This window comes from Pelmatolapia mariae, linkage group LG1, assembly GCF_036321145.2.
Source record: "Pelmatolapia mariae isolate MD_Pm_ZW linkage group LG1, Pm_UMD_F_2, whole genome shotgun sequence".
In the NCBI taxonomy this organism is placed as follows: Eukaryota; Metazoa; Chordata; class Actinopteri; order Cichliformes; family Cichlidae; genus Pelmatolapia; species Pelmatolapia mariae.
The window spans coordinates 13,628,016-13,646,139 of NC_086227.1; the positions used below are offsets into that span (position 1 = coordinate 13,628,016).

At 42.0% G+C, this 18,124-nt stretch overlaps 1 protein-coding gene across 1 annotated transcript; it reads left to right on the forward strand.

Annotated features, from left to right (window-relative positions):
* Positions 1 to 1,865: 1,865 nt before the first annotated feature.
* On the forward strand, positions 1,866 to 11,633 carry leo1 (LEO1 homolog, Paf1/RNA polymerase II complex component). Its single transcript, XM_063485684.1, has 14 exons — positions 1,866 to 1,962; positions 3,221 to 3,372; positions 3,674 to 3,954; positions 4,161 to 4,369; positions 4,631 to 4,732; positions 4,842 to 4,936; positions 5,147 to 5,295; positions 5,405 to 5,489; positions 5,579 to 5,673; positions 5,773 to 5,907; positions 8,433 to 8,568; positions 10,716 to 10,908; positions 11,040 to 11,137; positions 11,350 to 11,633. Exons 1-14 carry the CDS (start codon positions 1,905 to 1,907, stop codon positions 11,461 to 11,463), a joined length of 1,902 nt encoding a protein of 633 aa, XP_063341754.1. The 5' UTR covers positions 1,866 to 1,904; the 3' UTR covers positions 11,464 to 11,633.
* The last annotated feature ends 6,491 nt before the right edge of the window (positions 11,634 to 18,124 follow it).

The window sequence follows — 18,124 nt, forward strand, 5'->3', positions numbered from 1 at the left end:
CCCATAAAAGCGAAAAATCACCATTCAGTCCAGCTGTGACTCAGAGGGACATATCATAATTAAAACTGATAAACTGGATTTAAAAGGAGGGAGCGAGGGACACTGAGCAGCATATCAGTCAGTGTAAAAACAGGCCATAAGATTCAGGAACAGGGGGGTAATTTGCTTGTGATCATTTTTGATCTGACTCAGTGGTGCTGGCTTAACTTCATCTTTCCTTTACATGCCGGTCACTGATTTAGAATAGAATAGAATAGAATAGAATAGAATAGAATAGAATAGAATAGAACATGCTCAAAACTGTGGCTTTTTTGTCTGATTGTCTGGGCGTCATAGCGGAGGCAAGTGATGTCCAGATAAACTACATCTAAAGAACCAAAGGAAGGAGGCAGCAGCAGGTCTCTCTCTTAAGCATGTATTTTCACTGAATGGTCTTTTCTGTCTGCCAGTGTCTCATGCACTTTTCAAGATTAAAGACCTTAGCAAAGAAAAAAAAGTTGCCGGCTCCAGCTCCTTCATTTAAGACATTTTCCCCACTACTCCACCAATCAGCTCATCTGAATCTGGAGTTTACCTGCATACATCCCATTCACCCTGTCAGTTTTTTCGCACTTGCTGCTGTTGAGGAAAAACTACACTAAAAGCCATACCTTGCTCAATTGTTTGTACCTTCTTGGCTCACATAAAACTGTACACGCAGTTTTATAAGATGCCTTGTCCGTAACACAAAAACTTCAGCAAAAGATGAGGGTGCTGAGACATGCCTCGGTTCCCTATTTCCTAAAGCTGTTAAGATAAACAGCTCAAGAATTTGAGCTGCACTAAGGCCCAGAAAGGAACATGACTTTTAATGCAATCAGTTTTTCTTCATTCATCAACACATTGCCTGAGAGAGGGTTAACTGATGTCAGAGCACTTGGCTGTCGTTATGATTTGCTCCAGTGGTGTCAGACATGAGCGCCTTCCTCTAAAAACCAAAATAATGCAGGGTGGAGCAGGTTTCACATGGATTTTTGCACAGATGTTATCTGAGGGGAAAATAAGCCTCACTGCTTTAGCATCTGGTAATAAACAAAGGTTAATAAAGGCTTACAGATGCTGTCAGGTGGCTCCCAGCACTGACACTGACACAATAATTCAACCAGTATAGCCAGAAAAAAAACGAAAGACAAACCAGCTGGTAAAATGTACATTCAAACTTAAGCCATAACTAAACACCACTGTAATATTCCTACCGGTGTTTTTGATGCATTCATAAATTCATCAGTCGTGCTTTTTTTTTTTTTTTTTAAATATAGCTCTGCTGTCCGCCTGCTGTTATAAAGTGAACAATAGCGTCCAGTGTCACACAGCTGCTATTCCCACACACAAAGCCACATTATATGTGTGCCATTGCAGAATTTATTGCAAGCAAAAGAAAGTAATGAAAAAAGATGACAGAACAAAGAAAGCAGACCATAAAACACTCCGAATAGCCAGGTTTAAATTTAACCAGACTTTGCTATCTATGTACACGTTTAAAATAAATTACACCCTTTCCTTCTGTTATATCACTGCCTACTTAGTGATATATATTTGTGATGTGTATTTAGTTATCTGTTAGGGTGATTTTCTTTCTCTCTCTCTCTTTCTCTATACATATATATACGTTTATGTATACTCTCCCCATATATATATATATATATATATATATATATATATATACATATATATATATGGGGAGAGTATACATAAACGTATACATAAACGAATATTCTTTGGTTAGAATCTAAGCAGGTGTTGTGTCTCCCCCTGGCGGTTGACTAGATTTATTACATCACTTAAGCTCAGCTTGACCCGGATCCAAAATCCTTAAACCCAGTGATTATATCCTGTAGGTCACGTTTTACTACAGTTTGGAAGAAATGGCGGACATGGATGAATTGTTCGGGAGTGATGGGGACAGCGACAACGACCAGCGAGGTAATGTTGCCCGAAACTCGTGGCTTATATTGTTTAATCATCAGTTTGTGCAATTAGATGAGTGCCGCGTTGTGCGCAGCTACGAAGCAGAGGTGAGCTTTAACGTGAGAGTGAGGTGTGGAACTTGAACGTTTCGCGGATGTTCATTAAATCGAGGCAGACGTTAATAGTGTTAATGTGTTTTAAACGTTGGCTTTAATGGAAACCATCGTGGAGTTCCTTTATCCTTCACCTAGTTTCACTTTTCTTTTTCTTTCTTTTTTTCTTTTTCCTTTTTTTAAAAATCGGTTTTCAGTGTTTGGATTCACGTGATGTGTCTGAGACGGAGGGCCATGGCTTAAGTTGTTTTGTTGCTGTGGTGCAGGATGTGATCAGCGCTCATGTTTTTTTAGCAGCACGACTGCAAATATACATTTTAAGATCTTAAAAAAACTTAATTCCCTTATGTCAAAATTAGAATTGTCTTCACGCACAAACTGGTGCAGCACCTAAGTTCACCTACATAATCTTTAATTTCCACAGACTTGCTATTAAAATGATTTTTACAGAAAGAAGAACAGTAGGAGAAAACCGTATGACACTGTGTATTTCAGTACTCACTGTTTATCCAGCCGTACATAAATAATATTGTGATTGCATCAGATAATCCCATACAAACAACTGTCAGACATAACAGTATTTATTCAAAAGGGTCTAAATATCCTCTATGGGTATTATTCACAGACATAAATATAATATATGTCTGTATGAGACAAAGTGTGGAAAACCATCAAAGCACTTTGTTGTGTTGATGCTGAAATCATCTAAAAAGTCCACAAAAAGGAGCTCCTCATGCAGGATCAGTGTTGTTTACAGTGCTGCTGTGCACACAGTGATGTTTAAGGGATCCCACAGTTAAAGATGCATGATTCATTTACTGATGTTAACAAGCTGATATCATCTTTGCTTCTTTTTGTCCAAAAGTAGTTGACATTTGGAAGCTTTTTCTGGCATCACTCGTTTTTTCCATAGAAATATTGTGATGTTGCACCTCAAAGAGATTTAAGGTAGTCATAAATAAATAAATATTATTTATTTGAAACCAGGATTGCCCCCAGCCATGCTCTGTTTGAACAAAACACTGGTATATGGAGAGTATGAGGATTTAAACAAGCTGAGCTTCCCTTTTGTAGTCACACATTTGTAATGTGAGAGGAGTGAATAACATCTGTTTGGCACTACAAACTAGAATAAATCGGACTGCTTTATCTCTTTGCAGAGTCTGGTTCTGGCTCTGGTTCAGAGTCGGAGCAGGAGAGGCCTCGTTCTGTCAGCAATGCTTCAGGCAGCGGCAGTGACAGCGAGAGGGAGCGGGATGATGATGATGACGGCTACGAAGGCCAGGAGGCCGGCAAGCCCAGCATGAATAAGGTGCATTTTGCAGGCATCGTTCAGACAGCCGCCTAATCAGTCGTTCAGCTGTGAATTTAGCCACTGAAAATACTGCTTCAACTTCCACAGTGACCTCAGACAATTGTATTCCTTTTGTAGTGTTAATCTTGCATTGACTTGAGTTAATAAATCTTCAACCTACCTCAAACCATCTAGTATGTTTATCCCACAATGAAGGTGTTCTGTGTCTGCAGTAGAAGGACTGAGGCGCGTGTGTGTCTGTGTGATGATACAGTCATGAGCTGCATCTAAACTTACTCATGTGTCTTCTCCCTAACAGGAGCTGTTTGGAGACGACAGTGAGGATGAACAACACAGCGGCAGCGACAACCAGTCTGAGCGCTCGGGGAACCAGTCAGATGCCAGCATGCGCTCAGACCGCGGGGACAACGATCACTCCGACGCAGAGCAGCACAGCGGCTCGGAGCGCGACCATCGAGATGAGGATGAAGACGAGGAGGATGGGGGTCACCGGTCGGACGGAGGAAGCCCGGCTGGCAGCGGGATGTCTGGCGGTGGGAGCCCTCGTTCTGACAGGGGCAGCGTTCGCTCAGACAGAAGGTACGATGTCTCACACAGGCTGCAGCTCACTGTTGTTTAACTGAGGTCGTTGATGGCACAGAGATCGGGATGCTAAAATATATCTTTTCTAGTTTGAGAAACGCCATCAGGTCTTTGATCTGTCATAAGGAAGTGGATGGGGGATTAAGTGACTTCCAGATGAATAAAAATCGGAATATATGTTTACCGTGTTTGTTCTTATTCAGTGTGCACAGCGATCCTGGGACTCCGCAGTCTGGCCCGGGTACACCTCACACTGATGGCGAAGCTTCAGGGAGGGAGAACCAATCGGACGATGAGAAGTGGGGTGGAGGAGCTAAGAGCGACCAGTCGGAGGACGAGGAGGAGAAACGCCACTACTCTGATGAAGAGGGAGAAAATTCTGATGATGAGGGACCGAGGAACAGGAAATCAGGTACAACCCCCAGGATCTGCCGCTGAGCATGCCTCCAGGGTTAATCTTTTTACACAGTAAATTTCATGGATTGGGGCCATATGTGAACATTTTATCCTGAGCTTAAAACTCAGAGGTTAATATGAGATTAATTTTTCACACAGACTCTTTGCACGAGGCGATGAACTGTTTTCCTTTACTGTAAGATGTGCGTGTGCGTCCTCCACTATAAACGTGACATGTGGAAAATGATACATAAAATTTCTTGGTTTTGTTTTTCAGAGTCTGCAAAGGGAAGTGACAGCGAAGATGATTTCATAGGACGGAAACCCAAAGCGAAAGCTGCCTCCGATTCCGATTCAGACAGCGATGCTGAAACAAAAAGTAAGCCCTAACCTTACTGGGTCAACGTAGCACCAACAATTTGACTTTTATTTCTGCTGCTGAATTTGATATTTTTATGGTACTGAAAGTTATCCGTACTCTTCCGCAGCAAAGAAGACCGCAGCAGATGACCTGTTCGGAGAAGCGGACGACATCTCTTCAGACAGCGATGCAGAGAAGCCCCCGACCCCGGGCCAGCCCCTGGTATGTGTCTGTTCTCTCTGTTTCTTCTCTGCACTCATCATCAAGCTCCTTTAATCGAGTCCTTTTTATACGAGATCCAAAATCCCCTTTTTCTCTGAGCCTTTCTCTAAGCCTCTCTGAGCTGATCCCTATTGTCATGGGTCACTGGATCATACAGTGTTTGTTCACGTGTGTGTGTGTGTGTGTGTGTGTGTGTGTGTGTGTGTGTAGGATGCAGAGGATGGTATGGAGGGGGAGCAGGCAGAAGAGGAGCCTGCGCCTGAAACTCGTATTGAAGTAGAGATCCCAAAAGTCAGCACTGACCTGGGATCCGACCTTTATTTTGTCAAGTTGCCCAATTTCCTGTCTGTGGAGCCCAGGTCAGTGCATGTGCAGTGTAGATAAATGGAAAAATGATTTTCACTTGATGATAAGATAATTAGATGTTCTTTGACGCTGTCTTTTATTTATTTTTTTTTACCCTTTTAGACCGTTTGATCCTCAGTACTATGAGGATGAATTTGAGGATGAAGAAATGCTGGATGAAGAGGGGCGAACCAGGCTCAAACTGAAGGTCTGTGTAGGCTGGAAATGACGGATGATAGATTTTTTATTTTTATTTTTTTCCTACGTCACCTGATGTTCATCATCTTCTCCCCACAGGTGGAGAACACAATCCGGTGGAGAGTGAAGAGAGACGAGGAGGGAAATGAAACCCGAGAGAGCAATGCGCGCATTGTCAAATGGTCCGACGGCAGGTGTGTGTTACGTCAGGCTGGATGCCGCGGGGTGTGACACTGCGATCCGGACATAACTCTGTACTTGGCACGCTTTTCAGTTTCCCATTCTTTCCACAGCATGTCCCTCCACCTGGGGAACGAAGTGTTCGATGTTTACAAAGCTCCACTCCAAGGAGACCACAATCACCTTTTCATCCGACAGGGCACCGGGCTGCAGGGACAGGCCGTGTTCAAAACCAAACTCACTTTCAGGTAATGCACTAACATGCCAGTGTGGCTTTGGTAACAGGCTGCTTTTTCCTTTTAGGTACAGACTGTGAGTTGCGAGGGAGACTCTTCCTCCGTCTGGCTCCCTGACAGTAGAATATGTTCTAAACAAACTCCGGGCTACCTCTACAAACAACAACAACAACAGCAGCCACAATGGCACCCTTCATTCAGGCTCCATTTAGAAATGTACTGAATGCTTTAAGTCCCCGGATCACCTTGTGCAAGCTGCACAGGTTTCTCCCAGTAAGAACTGTTTAAGCCTCTTAGCGCCCCCCCCGAAGTCCACCTGAATGTTCTGTCTTTCACCCCACATGGGTCTAGTTGGGCAAACCTGCTTCAGTGTGCAACAGGCCTCCGTGTTCCCAAACAGAACATTATTACGGTTTGTTCCCTTGGAGCATTAACATTTGAGTTTTGATTAGGATTAGGGCTCAAACTGCTCAGTGTGCAGATGGTTACAATGCTTTTTTTTTCCTCTTTTAAAGCCAGAAAATTCACATTTTAAAAAAATGTGAGCAGCTAAAGGACATACTGTATGACAAGACTTCTTCATTCATGAGGTCATGTGATACGACAGTGAACTTAAGGTTACAGATAAATACATTTTGTTAAATAAGCCAAACAGACACATGACTCCGTGTCATTCACAGCTTCGAGTGATCTCAGGGCAGCATCGTGAGTGATTTGTGTTAAATTTAATGTATTTTTAATAAATACATAGATTATATTTGTGATGATCTTTTCATAATAAGTTATCATTAAATGAGGGAGCTGAGGCCAGCGGTTAATGTTTGTATTGTAAGAACATTGGTGGGGATCTAATAATGTGAGACACTCGACAACAACAGATGTCTTTGGTGAAGTCAAACGAACACAGTGTGTTCTTTTAATCAAGCAGACATAATTGATGAATTTGTTACGTCATACCAGGCTTAGAATAGGGGGCTTTTTAATGAGCCAGCATTGTTTACATCCATGTATGCCTACTTAATGAGACCACATTTACACTCAACAGCCAGTTTGCTAGGTACATCTTGCTAGTACCGGATTAGACCTCCTTTTGCCATCAGAGCTACTTTAATTCTTTGTGGCAGAGATTCAACAAGGTGCTGGAAACATTCCTCTGAGATTTTGGTCCATATTGACCTGACAGCTTGAGATGAGTTGAGCTTTGTGACATGGTGTGTTATGCTGCTGGAAGGAGCCATTAAAAGATGGGTACCCTATAGTGTTAATGGACTGGGCACGGTCAGCAGCAGTAGTAAATAGGCTTTGGTGTTGTGATGCACAGTTGGTACTCTATGGGGTACACGTGTGCCCAACCCCTTTACACCACCACCAGTAGCGCCTTGAACTGTTGATATAAGGCCGGATGGCTTTCATGAATTTAATGCCAAATTCTGAACCTGCCATCTGAATGTCACAGGAGAAATCTGGACTCATCAGATCAGGCAGTGTTTTTGTCTTCTGTTGCTCAATTTTGGTGAACCCAGGTGAATTGTAGCCTCTGGTTTCTATTCTTAGCTCACAGGAGTGGCACCCAGCGTGGTCTTTTGCTGTTGTAGCTGCTGCATCCAGGTTTTTATGTGATATTCGTTCAAAGATGCTCTTCTGCATATTTTCTCTTTTTATAAACTTTCCCAGTAAACTCTGGAGGTGGTTATGCGGGAAATATCCAGCAGATCAACACTTTGTGAAATAGTCAGGGCAGCCCGTGTGGCACCAACAACCATATCACATTCAGAATTCCCCTCAGATCACCTTTCTTACTCGTTCTGATGCTCAGATTGAACTTTAGTAGGTCATCTTGACCATGCTCTGAGTTGCTGCCACGCGATTGGCTGATCATATATTTCTATTACGGAACAGTTAAACAAGTGTACTTAAGAAAATGGCACATTTTGTTTTCTGTTTTATCGTATTTTATTTAATCCACACCTGCTCTCAGTGCTTGTTGGTGTGTAGCCGTGAATCATTGTGAACAGAGATTCCACAGCAGCAGAGTGGGAGTCTCTTTCTCATTAGCAAGACATCACAAAATAACATCAGAGGTTCTCAGTGCAACTTTTAATCTCAATATGGAGCTCATGAAAATGTTTGAAAGCACAGGGCAATATAAAGACCAGCATGTACCTAATGCTGCATGACCTAATGCAGATGGCAGTTAGCTATAAATTAGCCTGTGCTTTAGTTTCCTTCTGCATTACATTACTGGCAGGAATATGCTTAACATGCACTGTGTGCAATGTGTTTGCCCAAGATAGAAATATAGCATGCGATATTAAAAACTCCACAAGGTAGATTTAATGAGTGTGGGCTAAAACAGGTTTGGCAGTCGATACTGTGTTTTTCTTTCTGCCTGTTTGCAACACAGAGGTGTAATCTATGTGTTAATAAAGAAGAAAAGGGAAAAAATGTGTGAAAACCTCCCACTCTTAAGAGATGCACTTTTATAAAGACGTACTGGGGAAATGTTATTATTCAGATTGGTTTTTCTGCACTTCCAGACCCCACTCCACAGACAGCGCCACCCACAGGAAGATGACCCTGTCTCTGGCTGACCGCTGCTCAAAGACACAGAAGATCAGAATCCTTCCCATGGCTGGACGAGATCCCGAGTCCCATCGCAACGAAATGATCAAGGTAGCACGAGCAGTCCGGTGTGAGAATTCTTTTGTTACCACAGAGACCGGAAGGGTTTGGATGAGTCGGATGAGGTCAGCTGTTGACAAGCACCATGGCCGGTTACATAAAGACATAACCTGACATGCTTACATAATGTGGTCACGCAGTGGCGAGTGAAATGGAAACGGAGTAGACCAGTCTAGAGTTCTGGTGATGCATTTACTGTCAGCTCGAGAAAGACTGCAGACTACATTGTTCATCACTGTGCAGCATTAGCTTAAAATGGCTTTTAAAACATATGAACACACATTTGTCTCTTTGTATTTTAAACAGTCGTGTCCTGCATGATGACGTCTAATGTGCGTCAGTGGGGATTGTGCGAGTTTGAATAATTAACAATAGACGCCCAAATACTAGACATTAATTACACTTCCCCCATTGTTTGTAGTCAGCACTCCCAGTTGGTGTTTCTTAAGTTATCATAATTACAGTTCAACAGCAACAAGGGTCAATGCCTTTTTACAAATGTATGCCTGTCTCACATTTCCACAGAATGTGGATTTCAGGTGTAATCTCAGTATACCTCATAGGTCATTCAGTCTGTTGTGCCTCTACTTTACTGGGTTTAGGTCTTTTCCAAACAGGCTGTTTCAGTACCAGCAGCTGAAATCAGGCTGCTTTACTTTTAAAAAAAAGCATGACATCTGTTAGATGTGGTAGGAGCAGCTAAAATGTAGTAGATGTGGAAAAGGGTGGTAATTGGCGACAGTACAAAAAACACACCAGTAGCCCACAGCACAGTCTTTGTTTATAGGTTTTAAATGTCTTTTAAGTTTCCTGTTTCTAATCGCCTCTGCAGTACCATAATTCTGACACTGATCTAGCCTTTGGGCATACAGTCAAAGCTAATCATAATGGGAGCTTCAGTAGCTGCGCAATGTGTAGATTTCTAGAGCAATGGTGGGCAGAGGGGGCCACAGGTTGTCATGTACCCACATTAACTGCCCACTCCTGCTCTAAAGACCATGGGGTGTTGAAGCTGTGGCTCTGGAGATCCATGCAGGAAAAGTGGATAAGGAATACTTGTTTGCTTTCACCACCAACACTGCTGGCTTTAGTCAAAATCAAATTGAATTTTTTTAAAGATATTAGACTGTTATATTTTTTATTTACTATCAAAGTAGCCTCCTTTTGATTGGATTCAGGTAGGACTCAAAGTACAGAGCATTGCTTTATAGTTACCCAAGTCAAGCCTCTGTTTCAAAGTATGCTGAAACAAGCTAATGGGTTTTTTTCCTCTCTTCACAATTGTTTCATTGTTGGTAATAAAAATAAGAACAGTATAAATGAATTTGATTAGATTAGAAAACACAGTATTATTGTAATTAAAATGCAAAGTTAAAGCACTAAATAATCATAATCGTGAAGAGTAGTCACATGTGGTAAAAGATTTAGAGTATTTAGATATATTAGTAATACTGATGGGCTAAGTTATACACAGTAGACCGTTTATTCTGTTAAAGCTGGGAAATTCTTTTACCACCGCAAACGTATGGCAGGTAGCTTAAATGAGTAGGAACATTAAGACTCAAATATGTTTTTTGAGGGTTCAAGAATTGCTTAAAAACGGCTCTTTTGATAGTGAGGTTTGCTATAGACATATTGTAGATGCCTAATAATGTTCAGACTGAGTAAGCGTGTGTTCCTGTTTAAAGTTAAAGGTTACTGAAGCAAATTTTTGACTAACTGGCACTAGCTGATTGTCAAACTTAAAAGGGGCAGGAGGGCAAATATTTTATAAAGTAATTACCCTTTCTCTCGTTTGTCCTTACTCTGTCTGCAGTTGTCCTTTTATTGTAGGACAGCTAATTCTATTTATTCCAGTGGGAAATTGTCATGTTATAGGAATAACAGAACAACAAGCAGGGTAAATGTACTTTAGAGCAAAAACAAATAATAGGCTCATTTCTTATTATTTTTTTTTCCAACAAAGCCAGCTTATTGCTTTAAAGGGAAATTAATTAGACTTTTCCCGCACCTATCATAAAAAGCGACCTTTTTTCTCAGTGTGTTTGGGGAAAAAATAATTAACAACTAAGCAGCTAGAAATTAAATGCCTTGAAATGATTTTTGTATAAACTCGCCACTCGGGTCTGTCTTGGCAGAAAGAGGAGGAGCGGCTGCGAGCCTCCATCCGCAGGGAGTCCCAGCAGAGGAGGATAAGGGAGAAGCAGCATCAGAGAGGCCTGAGCAGCAGCTACCTGGAGCCCGATCGCTATGACGACGAGGAAGAGGGCGAGGAGGCGATCAGCCTCGCAGCCATCAAGAGCAAGTATAAGGGTGGAAGTGGCCTGAGAGGTGAGGATGAATGCGTTTCACATTGACTGCTGTCGTTTTGTTTGTAGAATTTTTTTCCTCGTATGTTGAGACGTGTTTGGGAGTTACAGAGGCCTGATGCACACGCTCTTCTCTTTCTGCCTCACGTACAGAGGAGCGAGCCAGAATCTACTCATCAGACAGCGATGAAGGTTCTGATGACGATAAAGCCCAGAGGCTGATGAAGGCTAAGAAGTTGGACAGTGACGAGGTAGGTGCAGTGATGTGGTTGACAGACAGGGGGCGGTGTGAGGCAGGACACCGTGGAGAATAAAAGCCAACTTTTCTCATTATCCTTTGTAACTAAGCAGGACAGCAAATGCTAGACTCTTCAGAGCAGGAATGCTTTTCTGCACTCACTGTTGAAGCGTAACTGAACGACTGAAAGTCTTGAATGTAACGCTGTATGTACTCCTGTCACAGGAGGGTGAGGGATCAGGCAAGAGAAAGGCAGACGATGACGAGGAAATGGCTACAAAAAAGGCAAAGAAGTATGTCATCAGCGACGAAGAAGACGAGGAAGACGACGACGAATAATTCATCTTCTCTTATCATTCCACTGTATTATCAGTGCTCAGCCCACATGGCATATAAACAGCCATATTTTTTTGTATATTTTCTTATGACCTGTGTGTGGTTGGCTGTGTCTGTGTGTTTGCTTGTTTATGTTGTGTACAGAAGAGGTGAGAAATAAAAAAATAAAAAACAAAAAACGGTTGTTTTATGTAACCAAAGCTTCTCGAGGCCTCTTCATCTTTTTAACACCATGAATCATATATATATGAATCACGCTGTTACGATGTTATGAAACAAACTGTTACGTTTCGAGGGGAGGCTGTTAATGGCATAATTGCTGTGGGCTGCCGAAAGATTAAGTTAATGGCATAGAAGCAGCATCTGCCATTTCTGTTCCTCTCCCTCATGTACACACATAATTGACCAGTGTTTTTAGTGCGCTGGTTTAGAGGTGGTGGGGGTTTTTTGGTTTTGTTTTGGGTTTTTTGCAGATCGTGTGAATGTTTCAGGAAAGAACCGGGGAGTGTAGTGTTGTCAGAGGAGAAGACCATGCCAAAACCCACCTGATAGAAGACACAAGAGATTAGAGGATTTGGGGTTTGAGACAAAGGAGCTGTAGTTCTGTGGGAGAAGATCCCCCCTCAATAACTTGCCTGCAGAGGAAGGAGTAGGAGTAGAAATTCCTACTTCTTCCTGTACAAGCAGCTGTAGGAAGTCCCAAGCTTTCACTGGCACCCCCTCTGATTTTCTAACCCATGCCATTGCTACACCTCTGCTAAACACCCAGCCCTTATAGGGCCTGCTAATACATACCCTTTTAAATTGTCAACCATAGATCGGTGCCATTATTATTGCCAAATCGTCACCGTTTCAGCTGTCAGGACACCAAGGGTTTTAGAAGATGTAAAATCTCACAGGAAACCTGCAGACTTGAATTACATAGTCATTATATAAACAAACAAAACATTTTAAATCTCATATTAATCGAGAGCTGACAGCCTGCCTGCAGCTAAATGCGGTAAAAAGAAACACTAATTAGTGTTACTATTAGCAAGCTAACCTGGCTTATTATTCTCCAAACTGCATAAACAACCTGTTTGCTTCATTGAGCAATGTGCAGGTTGAGACCAACACAGGCAGCTGCAGCCACTATAACAGTGAAGCATCACTTCAGTTGATTCATGACTGAACCTCTTGAAACATTTACAGCATTTTAGGGGGTTTTTTCTTACATAATTATTTGGCAAATTATATATTTGCCAATGTACTACTAGAGCCTATATATGATAACCAAGCTTGTTAACTTATATATGTTTTTGTATATATAAAAGTGAAGCATTGCTTTTGCAAAAACTGTATCCCCAAAAAAACTCATAATATCAAACAAATGAAGTCAACACCAAGCGACAATGAGCTGGCACTGATCGTTCTAATCATGAATAGGAAGAAACAGGTTCTGGGTTAATCCCATTCTCATAAGCAGTCAGCAGCAGGAAGAATTTTATGGTTTGATCCAGCAGTTGAAGCTGTACCTTCATACATATTTAAGGATGTCAGTGGGGCAGTTTGAGCTCCATAACTGTACCTTGTTGTGGACTAGACACTGCTGTGTGAGTCTGCAGTGCCCCTTGGTTTCTGAGTCAGATCCACCCCTCACTCATCACATCTGGTTTCAAAATATCAAGCGAAAAGGCTCAACTCAACTCTAAAGACCCTTATACATTAGCACCTGCTTGGGTTGGTCATAAAACCTGGTACCAAGTTCTTTTTCAGAACCTACTTTGCTGGGATTCCAACCGATTTGAAAAGGTGACGTCAGCAGACTGCATACCAACGATTGGCTGGTCAGAGGGGTCACTCGATGAGTCATGAGAGCATCTCCTTCATGTAAATCGAAATTCGGCAACGAAGAAAATGGCTACAAAAGACAACGCTGTGGTCCTCGAGTCTGACAACAAGCCACAGACGGAGCAGCAGGTATATCGTCTCCTCGACGCCCACCTTTGTTGTGGCATTCATGTAGCATACTAATTACGTCACAGGACACCTTTTCGCGTTGCTATAATGACCATTAGCTGGTACTCGATTCTCATGGAAAATGAGTCAAGGTGAATCGTGCCACTTCGAGTCGCCTCAGGCCGATCCGAGTAGGTACTAATGGAAAAAAGGCTTAAATCCATCTTTCATGTACAGTCTATGATTAGTGTGTCTCTAAGCACCAAGTATCGTACCTGGACAAAATTTATAGCGATTTACCCAGTAAGATGTTTCATTCTACAACAAGACTGGTGCTTCAACAATAAAACATAACTGTACTGGTAGTATATTTCTGCAGTTACAGTTATATGTAAAATTGAATTAACTAAAATAAAAATTAGCGATACCTGTAGCAATACCTGTGGATTTATCTAAATCTTGCCCCTAACATATGTCCTTCATATAGTAATAATTTTAAAAAAAAAAGACTAAAACTAACAAACCAAAACTAAACCAAAACTACAAAAATCCAAACTGTAACCTAAATGAAACTAAACTGAATTAAAAACAAAACGTCAGTCGCTTTCAATTTGTGGTGGTGATCATTACAGGTTACGCTGCAGCTTCCCACCCTCATCGTTAAGTACATTTGTGACAAAGACACTCTCATACACTCACTCATACTCGCTCTCTCTTTCTCTTACACACACACTATAAGAAGATTGTTGATTTATGTATCTGTGCTTTTTCTTTTTTTGTGTGTTCCAGGTGCTGTATGTTTGTTTGGGAGTTTCCTTTGTCTCTTACAGGTGCAGCAGTTGGTGATACATTGTGCATTGGTATTTGTTTTTATCCCCCCACCACCACCTCTTTTTTGTCTTTTGCCTGTCTTGCCTTAGACATTGTCATACTATTCCACATATGATGCAATATCTGAAATGACACAAAAACAAATGAATAAACGAACAGATGAAAGATGAACAAGAAGAGCCTATAGAGACTCTCCATAGCTGTTCTAGCAAAGGCATAATGTGTTCAGCACCACAATGCAGCATTTGCAATCAGAATTGTGATCTTAAAGATTGCAAACGCTGCCAGACAAGACAGGCAAAACAAAACAAAACCAAAAGTCAATATTAAATAAAAAAAATAGAAACTGTTTTGGAAAATACAAAACTAATTCTGGTGCCAAACGTCAGCCAGTAGCATTAGTGGGATCACCAGTATGAAAATATTAATCTTACAATCTTTTCAAATTCATCAACTTGATAAGTTTTAAAACATTTCTTTCTGTATACTCAAATATGTCACTCTACAGATATGCTGATTTGGTATAGTCTAATAGGTTTTATTTCAAAATGCACTTCTTTTTAGGCTCTTACTATCAATCTATTTTTTAAAAATCTTCATTAAAAACACACCCTCAAGATGAACTTAATGTGCTGCTATTGGCTAATTCATTGGGTAATTCAAGTCCTGAAGCTTTACCAGGACCTTTACTAGGAAAGGGTTCAGTCCAGTCCAGTTGGTACGTCAGTCCTCCAGCTGTTAGAAAACAAATGAGGCTGACTGAGGTAATGTGACTTGATCCCTTTTGAGCTACACAGTAAGAGGAGAATGTAGGGAACAACAATCCTGGTAACTGATTCAACTTCATCAGCCAGAATGACGCAGAGTGTCGCACACACAGGCATTAAACTGGGTTCCCAGAGATAGATAACAGCCCTGGAAAGTGACCTCTTGCCCAGCTCCATCCAGACAGAACTGGCTGTAGCCAACAAGCCTATACAAAACTGGTAAAACACGAAGTGATTAAGTAAGAGTTGCATAAAATGGGTGCATTCTCTCTCTTGACAACGGCCCCTCTGTGCCGCACACACACACACACACACACACACACACACACCTTTGATGTATCCAGAGACTACTGTCGTTGCAAGAGAACATATCAAAGACCTCTTGAATACTGTTCACATGGTACAGGCTTATGTGCAAGAGGGGGACGGCAGTGTTTAAAGAGCTATGGATATTTTTATGCACCTAAACCACTCATTGCTGTGGGCGACAGCAATGTGATGGAAGAGCGTTAGCGTTTTCCATTTCATTTACTCAGAAGAGGCCTGTGAGCGCGCAGATGTTTGTACATACGTGTTTTTGCACACAACAGTGGCGTGTAGAAACAGTAGCCTTTAGTATACCACATACTAGTCTATCCATGGTACTGCCATGAATGTTTAATGCTGCTTCATGCAAATGTTGTGTGTCTTTGTTGCCTTTAAGGAGAAGATGTCGCCAGTCGTGGTGCGCTGCGTTATCTCAGACTGCAGTAGGTTATGTAAACCCAATTTCACACAGTAAGGAGTGGGGGAGTGAGGGAGGCACTGCTACACAGTCAGCACTGACTGAATAGGGGTGAGGCAGAGGGAGAGGACTGCAGCATTTTACCCTCTTTTTTCTTGTTTTCTCCTCTCTCTTTTTCTGTATCACCTCTGATGTTTCTTATAGCAATCTGCCTGCTGCTCAGCCTGTACCTGTAATCTGTAACATCACATATTCTGTGCTTGTGGCAGACCAGCGCAGAGAGGGTAAAGACTTGCAAAGACTTGCACAGCAAAACATAAGTCACCTTGGAGGTTGTAATTTGGGGCTAAATTGTGCACCGTTCTGCCAACTAGGACCAAGAGAAGGCAGTGGCTAGGTCAGTATTATGCTAGGTGCTGATCTAAGTAAACAATGACGTGTTTCCATGTGTCTGAATCAGAGACAGTATAAAACATGGGTGAAGCTTCTGGGTCTGAAAAGTGAAGCCACTGTGCAAGTGCCTTAAACCTGCACTCTATCTGTAGGCTGCTGAGTAACCATAGCTGGGGGTACAAACAGACCTCCAGTCTTATAGAAGTCTGTGGGAGAATGATATTTCCTGATGAGTTTATGGGCTTACAGGCTCTGTTTTTAAAATCTTGGTCATACTGTTTCAAAATGGGAGCTTATCTGTGATTGGCAATTCTTCAACCTTGTCAAATCCAGCTATTTGCAACCAAGACAGTGATAGTGAGAACACTGATCTCAAGGCTTGAGAGCAGGACTTCTGAAACCATTGGATGACATTACTGTTAATACTGTCTGTGGTCTGATAACACTGATTTCCAAGGGGGGCCTTCAGTGTGGCCCATACACAGAGCCACACTGAAGGCTCTGTGTATGGGTGCAGCAGGTCAGACAGGTACTGAAGAGATCTTGCAAGTAATGCATGACTTGAGCGAGAGCCAGTGGAGATTTATGAGGGTGGGGGTGATATGTTCTCAGAGCTAGTGGGTGTTAGAAGCCTGGTGGCTGAGCTCTGGACATACTGGAGCCTGTCCTGGGCTTTGGTGGAAATCCAAAACACAACCCCATTGCAATGATCCATCCGGGTGGAGACAAAGGCATGGATAAGGGTCTCTGCTGCAGAGTCAGGAAGTGATGGACGAAGTCGAGAGATGTTCATTAGGTGGAAAAAAGGCTAGTTTGGAGAGAGATTTGATCTGACCAAGGGAGAGCATATACATGGTGTAGAGAAGAGGTCCAAGCAAAAAACCTTGAGCATACCGAGTTAATAGGAGCAAAGGTGGACCAAGAGCCTCCCATGGTGGCAAAGTGTATTCTGAAAAGAGCGTACAGTAACAGTGAGGCCAAGATAGTTGGCTTAATAACAGAAAGAAGGAGATTGTGAACACAAGCAGGTTACAAGACGATTAGCATGCCTCATCTTGTAGCATGCTCATAAGGATACAAGACACATCGTGGCTCTGGGACATCTCCGGGGTGAGACCCAGGACATGTTAGTGAGATTATGTTTCTCAGCTGGCTTGGGTACGCCTAAATGTTCCCTTGGATGAGCTGAAGGAGGTGGTTGGGGAGAGAGAGGTGTGAGCTCTGTAAAGCACTTTGTAACAGATACATTTTACTTATTTACTTTTGTGTGTAGGTTGCTGGACCCCTGATCTGAACCTGGATAAGCAAAAGAAAATGGATGGATGGACAGACGGATGGATGGACTCTAGGCCCCTTAGTACCAACTCAGCATCATGTAAATGTTGGACCCAACCTTATTATTGTTATCCAGCTATTTATGTCCACAGGGTACCCATCTTGTGATGACTGCTTCTGGTTGGATAACGCACTATGTCACAAACTTAAATAATCTCAAACTGGTTTCCATAACATCACAGGAAGTTCCTTGACACCAAACGGCTTCCATAGTCACTGCACAGAGTAGTAGAGCACTTTTGTAATCTGGTGGAATGACAGATTCTCGACACTGATCTGCAGCAACTGTGTGAAACTGTCATGTCAAGATGGACGAACATTTCTGAGGAATGTTTCAGGCACTTTCTTGAACCTCTGTTGAATCTGTGAATTTAGTCATTTCTGAAGGAAGAACCTTCTACTGCAAACATGATACTAGCGAGATATTATTAATGAAATAGCTGGTGAGTGTAAAGCCCTGTGTTCCTTCATGTCTTTGAGTGTCTGTTGTTTTCCCCTGTCTCTATTTACGCATGTTTGTTTTTTAGTTGTTGTTTTTTTCTTGTATTTTGTTGTTGAATTTGAAGGTTTGTTCTGTGTGTTTTTTTCATCTTTCCATCTGTTTGCTATTTATTCCTGCTGTCTACTATTTATGTTTTATTCTGGCACAGTCGGTGTGGTTCACCTACAATTTCAT